Below are 11576 nucleotides of genomic sequence, written 5' to 3'. Positions count from 1 at the left end.
TTCTAACTGTTAAACTTATAGGTCCCCAGAATACTGAAAATTGTTCATTCCATACTATGAAACACTTTGTAGATTGTAATGCTGCAGTGTTTTAATATATAAATGTGATGTTCACCTCCTGCTTGTGCATCCAGGCGTCGGCCTGCTCGGTGTCGCGGTAGAAGAGCTGCAGGTCCATGCACTGCAGGTACAGCACGCGGCGCTGCTCCCACAGCTGCTGCAGCGCGTCGCTCTCCCGCGCCAGCGTCTCCAGCGCCGCGGACACCTCCGACGAGGCGCGGTGCCCGCTCTCTACCAGCGCTTGACCGGCCGCTGCACACGCGCGTATCACATCCGACCGAGCATCCATTTCACCCTAAATATTCATACATATTGTTTTAGTTACATTACAATGCGACATATAATAATATCTCAGGTCAATTAACATAGCGCTATTTAGCCCCGGACTAAGCTAAGCTTAAGTTATGGGGACTAGATAATTGATATGCGATGCTATCCAACGTGATATCTATTTAAAGATCTAGTAACTAAAACAAATAATTCACCTTTAGAACTAAATATTGTCGTTGATGATTATTATCGAGATTATTAATTGAATTGAAAATAATATAGGTACTATCTAACTAATATTACAAAGGCGGAAGTTTGTGAGTATGGATGGACAAATGTTTGACACTCTTTCACGCAAAACTACTACTGAATTGATTTTAATGAAACTTTAAAATAATATAGCTTACACATGAGAAAAACCAGGCCATAAATTTCGCAGTTAGTGAAATAATAAAGTAACTAAGAAATTTAAATATATTCGATAGTGTTCAAATTAAATAAAACCTTGTGTTCTTGGTGCCTCTCGAGCAGTGCCTCAGCACCGGGCACATCCTTGGCGAGATCGTCCGCTGCAATGAGGGTGCGGATGTCGCTAATCCAGGAGATGAGGTCGCGGTAATCGGCCAGGAAGCGGTGCAACGCGTGCGACGACTCCAACTCCGACCGACGCTCCTATTATCCAACATCAAAATTTTATTACTATCTTCTGATTATATTCATATAATTTATATACTAAATCAGACACATATGTATATCTTGAAAAAATAAGCACACATATCGTCTTTCTAATTATCGGCTCTCAGACATACACCACTGTTCTCTCTCGCCGGTTACCGCGGAATGTTCAATGTACGCATGACGTCAGCAGTGTGCGCTAGAGTCGACATAATGCTTTCTTCTCTTTTCACATACCTATCCGATTCTAGTCCGTTATTGATTGATACTACACTCTGAATGTAGCGGTAGGATCAAAAATTAATATTAAAATGTGTTTATGTTATGTAAATTTTGGAATAACTATAACAAAGAGTATTAGTAAAATGTAGTATAACAACAACAGACTGGTGACTGCGGAGGTGCAACTGACCTTGGCCTTCTGCACGAGCTTCTGCCAAGCCTGCGTGATTTCGTCTCGCTTGGAGTGTATGGCAGGCGCGTGGTCGTTGTGTATGGCGGCTAGCCGCGCGGCCTCTCCGCCCAGCGTCGACACCTTGTCCTCCAGCGCCGCCAGGTCGCGCTCCACGCCCTCGTGCTTGCGCTGTACACACACACATCACACATTACAACCACAATGCTCGAATTTCACCGCAATCAAATCAAACATAGCAGACCATATTCCGGAATTTATTGGATACAATTCAAACACACGACTTACCTTCACAAAGGAAAAATATTTAATCTATCTATTCTACTTCCCTTTTATATATATTATAATTTGTGAAGTGTGTTAAGAAATATTTATTTTTGACTTATTTCATTATTTTAAAAAATACGTAACAACTCCATTTCATCTATTCAACTGTTCCTGGCACCTCAAAGTCATAATATGCTACACTCTTATGAGACACCAAGAAGTCAGAAAATAATTGGTTATAATATGTGATATATACCATCCACCATAAATTGTTAAAATTTAATTACAGTTACAATAATGTTTAAGGATAGACATTAAAATCAATTATATAAGCTATTTAACTACACTTCCATTGTATTTATATTCATTAAGCAATTCTAACCTGCAATGTCTGAACAGTGGCCAAGTCGCGTCCGTAATCATCGGAGCCAAGTACTACATCCTTTTCGGAGATCCAGGCGATGGTCTCGTCCGCATCGCGGTTGAAACGCTGGATTTCATGAGCGCCAAACAAGCGTTCTTGGCGCATCAAGGCCATCTGGCGCAGGCGCTGCCAGGCTTCGTTCAGTTCCTGCATAAATAAATAACTAGTTTATAATACAAGTGATTCATTATTTTGTCGCATTTACTAATATATTAGTCCATAACATGGTGGCAGTTTCTATAAAATGTTGGTTGCAGTATTGTCATTTATATTGTCAGATTGTTTTAAGAATAGTCGTAACATTTGATAGATGTTTTTCAGTAATGAGTTGGTTGAACAATAAAGATGCATTATAAATGTATAAATTTCATTAACCGCAGACTGCTCAAATTATAAAAACACTATTACCTATGTAGCCAGTGGTGCCTTTTAGTATAAAATTATCCACTAAATCAGTCCACCCATATGTTGAAATGCTCAGCAGTATGTATAAATCGTTAGTCAGTTAAGATTGTCCTGTATCCCCTGAGTAAAACTTCTTTGCAAATGGACAAAACTTGATAGATTTTGTTTCTATGACCATTGTTCTTCAGGCACAATAACTTAAATTAACAACTAAATGCACACAATAGAGATCCAGTTAACATTCATTTGTAATGTTAATTAATGTTAGCCTTAGCATAAAAATCAAATTTATATTTATTTATGTAGGTCTTTTGCAGATTCTAATGATATATCAAATCTACTATCAGTTGAGGGTGCTTTGAAGCTGATAACAGGCAAGAAATTCAGCTCTTATCCTTTTCAAATGAGTTTGTACATGATTACCTAATGAGTTGACTGTTTAAAATATGGTTCACACTAAATATTTAAGAGGACTCACATCTTTGGTCTTCACAATGGTCTCCCTCTCTGGGTGACCTTCGAGTACAAGGCGCTCTGCGAGTTGATTGACCTCGGTGACGCGGTATTCTTGGGCCGCCATGTCCTTCTGGAACTCGTCGAATTTGCGCTGCAACACCTCGACGTGCTCCAGATCCGAGCCAAACTCATCCGCGCACACGAATGTTTCCTGTTGGTAAAATGATATATTTTTATTTTACATGATATTTTATTTTAATCACACTGAATTTTGAAACTGCCATCAATATGATGAAATTGTAAACTGTAAAAGTCAGTACATTGCTGCCAATAAGCACTGAAGTTACGCAGAAATTATATTTATTCAAGTATTATCACCGAAATGAGTACATATTAAATTGTAAAAAAATATTTATGTTCTAAACAAAATTAATTTAAAAATAGTAATGTTTAGAAAGAGCAAAGATGACATACTAGTTTTTATATAACTTGTTCGAACACACGTTCCGCAAACCTAATTCAATGTTTATGTCCTATACATCTCATTAATGTATGGATGTGTAAGGAATGTTATTGCAATGTGTAAAAATAAACTAGAGTAAACAGAACAGACCTTGTCGCGGATCCAGAACATGACTTCGTCGCAGTGCCGCAGGAACTGAACGAGAACCAACGCCTGCTGCAGCTTCATGCCCTTCTCAGCGAGCCTTGATAGCAGCAGCTCCCAGAGACGGTGCAGCTCATCCAGGCGACGGCGGATCGTATCAGACTCGAAGTGGCCGGACGATATCATCTCAGTGCCGGTGTTGTCGAGCACCACGATAGCGTTGGAATGGGCGGCAACCTCCGCCTCAAACGCTTGGTGCTTCTGGATCTTGGCCTGTATAAGCATTATTCATATTTTATCTGAACTGTAATAAAATACTACAGGGTATCGATGACACCTTATTCCTCAGAAATGGAAACACCTTCATAACATGAGCATCACACGAAAGACGTGTGACCGTGCATTTCATATATATAGGCACAATTGACATCAGGTAGGTAATCAGCTGTTTGCCAATCCAGATAAAAAATAAAAAATAATGAAGCTCAACAAAATTTTTAAATGAACTAGGTAATATATAAATACTGGTGTATATTTTATTATACTCTATCACGTCAAGTTCAAATACATTCCGCCACCCTGTTCTTAAGTTATTTTATACTATGCCTATCAAGCAGTAAGCAACATGATTGTAAACGGTTACTGTATACATACGGACGTCTGAAACACCAGAGGGATCAGAGGGAGGGATCAGGGCAAAACCCCATGCTATAGTCTCTCGAGAAAAGTTCGGCAGGTATTTAATTCCACAATCTAAGTGTACGCAGTAGGAAGTTCCTCTGACATCTTTCTGACCACTTAAGTTCAAGCGTGTGGGTATGAATTCCCAAACATACACATTACATAGACTATACAGTCTTTCAAACAAAAGAAACAAAACCCCTATAACTAAACTATTTAGTACGTAGATGTTAGCATATTACTTATTTTACCTTGCTCACTATTACACTATGTTACAACACATAGCAGAGTAAAATAGAGACTTGTTAATTTAGAAGTGTTTATTCACCTGCAGGTTGGTGGGATCTTTGTAACTCTCATCGCTGGCAGCTTGCAGCTTCTCTTGAATCCAGGACTCGAGTTCATCAGCGTCGCGCTTAAAGTACTGGAAACGTCTAGAATCTTCTAGTTTCTCTCGCTTGGCGCGCGCCTCTTGTTTGAAGTCTTCATAGCGGTTGAGCACCTAATTTACAGACAATATAATTAACATTACTAAAAATCAATTGTATTTTTATAATTTGTTATTAAGAAATAATAAGTGTACTATTTGTATACATAGATTAGTACAGCCTTCCCGCATACTACTTTGCTTTGACGCTACTTTATGCTCGGAAGAATTATAACATAAAACTATTACTGCAGGGCTTGACCTAATTTCGAAAATGGAAACCTAATGTTTTACATCAGAGGCAAAACAATGCCGTTTAATATATTCACAGGAAATATTGTTAAATAAATGTAAAATTAAAACATTTATTACCTGTTCACGACGCTCTTGAATATCCTCAGCTGTCTCGAGGATCTTCACCTCCTTCGGTGGTGGAATCTGCTCCATGATGGATGCGTCAACTCACCTGCAAAATAAAATACAAAAAATTATATGCGTGTTCAGACCACAAAAACTAGTACTACTAACTCAAGAACCATTAGTCAAATCTTGATCAAATCTAAATATAGTGCTTGTCTGAACTAGCAGTTTCTCGTAATAGTTTAGTTTAATATATACTGAAATGTATCTTTTATTAAACAAATGAACTATACCAGTATACACGCACTGGCCACTCTCAATCAAGTAGCAAAAACAACGGATTTATTTGTGTGTAGATTGTGTGAATTTACAAGAATAGCATTGTATTTTATGTGATACATTATTATATTGGGCCTATGCCTGTATTTATTCATTCTATTAACATAATATAAACTTACAGCTAATTGCCAACACGTTTTATTTTAAAACTATTATATTTAACTATATTCACAATTAATTATATAATGACAAAAACATTCTTATTTTATTTATTATAGGATAGGATAAGTAATGAGTTATGTATATAAATAAATAATAATCACTGCGATCTTTTAATTACAAGTCTATTACACAAGTATTGCATATATTTTACATATTACATACTTGGTGATGGAATTATCCTTTTAAATTACATAACAGTAGTTTCCTACCAGGAACAAGAACATACAGGACAAAAAATGTCCTAATCAGTGGAATGCAGACGTTCAGATAAGGTCGAGGTTTATTTGACATCACCGCTCGGCTGATTAACGATTACATCACGTGACCTTCATGACTCACTCAACAAACACAACATTGTAATACCGACAGAATCATTACAACGGTTCGTCGATGAGCCTTATATCAGCATATAAGAATAGAAAGAATTGGGGAGAATATCTTAATAATATTATAAACGCGAAAACATATGGATGTTTGTTACTCTTTCACGCAAAAACTACTCAACGAATTTTGACGAAACATTACAGTAATGTAGCTAATACATCAGAATAACATATAGGCTATATTTTTTTATTGAAATTTAACGCGTATGAAACCGCGGGCATAGCTAGTTATAGATATAGTAATTAGTAGTGGGTGCTCCCTGCATTTTGTCTACATTGATAGCCTAGTCTAGGTATCATGTATAGTACATATATAATACTTTCCATTGGCTGATTTTTTTTATATTTCTTTCATATTTGCGGACTATCGTACAAACTCGCACATGCCAGTCACATTGTACCCTACAATTAATAACTACATCACTTCACCGATGAGCAAATTGCATTAGCCGCATTACCTGAAAGATCGGCTAAAACACTTTGTATGGTACCAATATCCAATATATAAATTATATAGGTTTTACATTATTGTATGTCGTAGACTATTAGGTGGGTTATTAGCATCTTCACTATTACAAACGTAACAGACGTTTTACATTTTGTGACAACCCTAAAACTACTCAGTGTGGCATCCCTGTCCTGTTGCCTCATACCGCATAATCAGCGTTCCGTATTGGGTCCGCTACTAAGAGAGTTTTTGAAACCGAAGCGCTGACGCGATCCCGTGATGAGCACCTCGCCAAAATGAAATAGAACTGATTCATACACCGAGGAAGAGTCACTTAGTTGTAATTAATTATCTCTATATTTTCTACTAGCTGTACCCGCGACTTTGTCCGCGTGGTGGAATTTAACTTATTTTCCTAAAATAAAAGTAGCTTAAGTTACTCCTTGCTACATCAGCTACCTGCCAATAAAAGTTCCGTCAAAATCGGTCCAGCCACTTCAGAGATTAGCCGGAACAAACAGACAGACAGACACAAAAATTGTAAAAAATGTTACTTTGGTGTATGTACCGTATTTATATTAATATGCATGTAATAAATGTAGTAAAAACGGTTATTTCAATATTACGAACAGACAATCCAATTTTATTTAGATGTATAGATGATCATAAATTAAACTTAAATGTATTAAGTAAATTGCATTTTTTCCATCCTCTGAAGTGGCCTCCGTAATTAAACTGCGGTATCATTGTCTACAATGTAGCATTAGCTTACGTTATACCTTTCACGTGAACCTTGTACGCTATAAAGATCAATGTACATATATTTAGTCATTCATATTAAATCCGTTTTAAAATTCTCAAATCATAAATATAACAAAAACTGTCGCCTGAAGAGGATGGAAGAGTTAAAAAGGATATTTTAGTCACTTTTCTATATATATGAATATGACATATATATAGAAAAGTGACTAAAATATCCTTCATCATAATTATATATATCACATAATAAATTAATAAATGATGTTGTCATAATTTTAATTGTAAAACCCTATTAATATAGTTAAGTGTGGTAAATAAAGGTCTTTACCTCTTTCCTGAGAGAGGGATAAATGCTTTTATATACCATAAAATAATATATGGAACACTATACTATATATACTACATTACTATAGTACCTATACATGTGACGAAATAATTATTTACACATAGGAATGATGTGAAATAAATATTATTTTATAACTTTGTATATAAACTTAACTGTACATAGACCTACAATACTACCTACCGTTATATATTAAACGCTATGTATACAAGCTTATCAAGGAGCTAAGTGAATATAAAATACATGCATAGTTAAGTACATTAGTGCGTCCCATTTGCTACAGCATTGTAGGCGACGTAATCAATACCGAGGCAACTTGATCGCATTGCTGTCAGCACTGTTACTTGTATTCATTACATGTATCTACCTACCTACCTATTTCTAGTACATAGTAAGTTATATTTCAGTTACATTACAGCTAATCTGTATTTTTTAAAATAATCTCTTTTCCGCAACACGAACGAACGGTCCAATGGATGTTGCTAATTCTTTTTTGTATATATAAAAAATAATCCCCTTTTCCCCCAGCACTAATGAACGGCTGAATCGATTTTGCTAATTCTCTTTTTGTATTTGTTACTGTAAGTAGGTTCCTTATAATGTTCTTATGAAAAAATAATAAGTTGCGTGGTATGTTTGGATATTTTTTTAAAGGACAATTCACACAGCTCCATCTGGACCCAAGTTAAGCTAGCTAAAGCTTGTGTTATGAGTACTAGATAACTGATACATATACATAGATTCTTTTTTCTAAATACATACATGTTATACATAGAAGGCCGATACAAACAATAATACTCATGAATAAAAATGTTTGTGCCGTGCGAGGAATCGAACCCGCGACCATCGGTCGTAAAGCGGTGTGCTAGACCGCTAGACCACCGAGGTCGATTAATTATACTAATGCGAGTTCTATATTCACAGTTAAGACAGGACAATGTCTGTGGGGTTAGCTAGATATAAATATGTAGCTTTTTTAATTAGGCAAGGAATTTATTTGGGAGAGACAACCGTCTTAGTATTCCATAGACTCCCAGTATTTGTGGAAGGGAAAGTCTGAGCAGTTCCCGGAACTTGTGACCCGGGTGTAGGTTTAGGGGGAACAATTAATTGTTGCTTCCAAAGTACGCAAACATTTATACACATTACACAAGCGTCTACCCCCTCCGATCGATCCCCCGTTCAATTCAAACGGGGATAGATATTACGACGGCCTGAGCCGTAGCCTAAGTCGTATCCGTCAGGCGGGAGTTGGCTTTCAGCCGACCCATAAGTCCTTCCGCAGGTTTTGAGTGCCATCTGCAATCGCCCGCCTATCGTCCGGTGAAGCTGTAAAGGTCAGCTGCGGCCACCATAATTTGAGTAGTCCGGAAAAAAAAACAAGTGTCTAATGTGTATATGTATAAGAAGTGGTATCTTATAGTGACACATTACATGGGTCTAGACACTTATGTGTAAGTGTGAATATATAATAATAAATATCATCATAATGGATAATAATACTTATCATGTAGTGATGATGATAATAAATATTAAGAACAATTTACATTTCTGAACTAATCAGCAATTTTTATTGAATGTAGTGAACAAAGTTGCAGCTTGCCTCATGACAAACATTTATGAAAGTATGCAATATTATTGTATAGATAATATCAACTCCAAAATAACATTGTAGCATAGAGAGCCCATTCCATAACCTTGACATGAAATACCTCTAATTCACTTTATATTATGTTAATTATGATACATGGGTCCACAATATCTTTAAAATGATTGTCTAAACAATAAATTATTTTTATAAGTGTTGTTCTTATTTTTTTTTATCTTAATATATAAAATTCTCCTGTCACAGGTTTCCTGTGTATACTCCTCTGAAATGTCTTGACTGATTTTGATAAAATTTTAAATGTATATTCAGTAGGTCTGAGAAAAGTTTATAAATATTTTTTATACTTCTAAGTGTTAAGGGTGGCTCACCCCAATAAAGGTTTACTCATTTTTTCAACAATTTTTTTTTATAATGTGGCATTAAAAAATACATACACCTCTAAATATCTATCTATAATGAACTCCTATTTTTTTCCTATTTATATGGCAAAACAACATTTGTCAGGACAGCTAGTAAACTGATATAAATATCCACATATTTCAATTTATACAATGTATTTTTTATTCTAGGTACTTCATATACACCAATCTCCAATTTAGAGATGTGACATAGATAGACATTATGTGAGCTATTTCATTCATCCAATCATAAGAATTGGGTGCGGTCTGTATAGATACAGTTACTCTATTAATAAATTTCTTCCCATAAATTATGTTGAAACTGAGTCATGAACATTTTTATTATTATTCTAGCAAAGGTTTCAATAATAAAAAAATTAAAAATGGTTTTAACTACAATTTTTTTATACTTAGATTTTCTTAAAAAACTCTTCATAGATATATTCAAAAATAATGATACACATCAAGATTTAAATAAATAGTGTTCTCAACTTGTTAGGTGGGGCAGTTGATGACCTAAATCTAAAGACATAGGAGGAAACTTCTAAAATTTGCCTACAATTTTATATTTCACACAAGAAAAAAGGCAATCAAATCTTTATCTAAAAAGTATGTACAAGAAAAGAACTACTTAATTAATGAATTATTTTTATCTGCATCAGTTAATAATATAATAATTAATCAAAAAAATTCAACTGATTACAGGTTTAGTTAATGCAATAAAAACAGTTGATAAAGTGATGTCACTCTGAAGCTGTTAAGTAATCAACTTATCAATAAAACATTTACACAGTATTATCAGTACATACTTATGTACTATCTAGATGCTATCGTAGAAAGTAGAACTAAAGTAAGTAAGTGAGGCGAGATATGCAGACTCGCAAAACATTATGGAGGCTACATGACTTCAGTTGCTCTAATTTTACGCCCCAACAAGCATTATCTAGTTATAGTGTCTACAGTGCACTAATAATACAAAATAACTACCGGCTATCCGGCGTAACAAAATGACACACCGACCGACCTCTCCACTTCCCGTCTTGTGTACTGAACTATGACGTAATGCTCCAAAATAAACCTAAATATGGTTAACGGTGCAAATCTATTTTAGAACAAAATAAAAAAAATAGAATATAAATAGACAGTGTTATTCAATAAACCATTGATATTGCAAAAGTAAACTATTATTATAACTATTACAAGTTATTGATAATAAAGTGGAACAGTAACTAGAAAAAAAAATTAATTACAATGTTGGGCGTGTCCTACACCAACATTTTGAATGGCTTTTTATATCAAAAAAGAATTGAAATAAAGTAATATAAAGAATACTTAAACACTTACCTGAAAATACACGATTAAATTGCAAACTATATACTTTATTTTCTATAATTGATTTTTTCGTTCGATAAATTGATGGACATATAGCGACAAATCCACAGAGTGACACAGACTACCTATAACATAGACTACTTAGACCTTGATGTTTTCATCACAGATTAGACAATCGTGTACGTTGACAGAAAATCTAAGAGTGTCAAAAGATCAAAGAGAAAGTATTTAATACTATGATTACTAACATATTTTTCGTTACAATAATTTGTTAAATAATTATTTCTTGTTGGTTTTTATTGTTATTGTTATCATAGATGAAAATGTTCGAGTTCATTTATAATTACATTTGATTTACTGAGTTAACTCAATACGATCGATTAAATTCGATAAATTTAATTATTTCTTTATTTGTACTCCCTTTGCGAGATATTATGCAAACTGATGAATTTTAAATTAAATGCTGTATTTAAAAGAGATAAAAAATTACATGGAAGATCGCGGAAAGTGGCAAGAGCTCCACCGACAATAGCGTAGCTCTTAAATTATAAATGAATGAAAAAATTACATAAGTTCTTAAAAAAAATTTAACTTTTACGTCGTGTAGCCTTACGGTAAGGCTACACGATGTAAAAGTTCTATAAACAAATACAGTAAATATTGATCAAAAGTTGATAGAATTAAAATATATTTGATTACAGAGATCGGTTAGGTTGGCAACTCTGAGAACAAACCCATTGCCAAAACAAAAAAAAAACG

General features: G+C 34.7%; 1 protein-coding gene across 1 annotated transcript in view; it reads right to left on the bottom strand.

Annotated features, from left to right (window-relative positions):
- LOC131850367 (spectrin alpha chain) overlaps positions 1–10939 on the bottom strand; it is a 44664-nt gene extending 33725 nt beyond the window's left edge. The window contains exons 1-9 of the mRNA XM_059200585.1: positions 10830–10939; positions 5057–5150; positions 4586–4759; positions 3583–3849; positions 2992–3180; positions 2067–2255; positions 1418–1588; positions 835–1002; positions 116–355 (exon numbers count right to left, since the gene is read on the bottom strand). Of these exons, the coding sequence (XP_059056568.1) occupies positions 116–355; positions 835–1002; positions 1418–1588; positions 2067–2255; positions 2992–3180; positions 3583–3849; positions 4586–4759; positions 5057–5131 (1473 nt within the window). The 5' untranslated portion in view covers positions 5132–5150; positions 10830–10939. The remainder of the gene's footprint in view (positions 1–115; positions 356–834; positions 1003–1417; positions 1589–2066; positions 2256–2991; positions 3181–3582; positions 3850–4585; positions 4760–5056; positions 5151–10829) is intronic.
- Positions 10940–11576: the final 637 nt, after the last annotated feature.

This window comes from Achroia grisella, unplaced genomic scaffold (genome assembly GCF_030625045.1).
Source record: "Achroia grisella isolate CSIRO2021 unplaced genomic scaffold, CSIRO_AGI_Agris_v1 utg754, whole genome shotgun sequence".
NCBI lineage: Eukaryota > Metazoa > Arthropoda > Insecta > Lepidoptera > Pyralidae > Achroia > Achroia grisella.
This window is presented reverse-complemented; position numbering and strand designations above follow the sequence as displayed.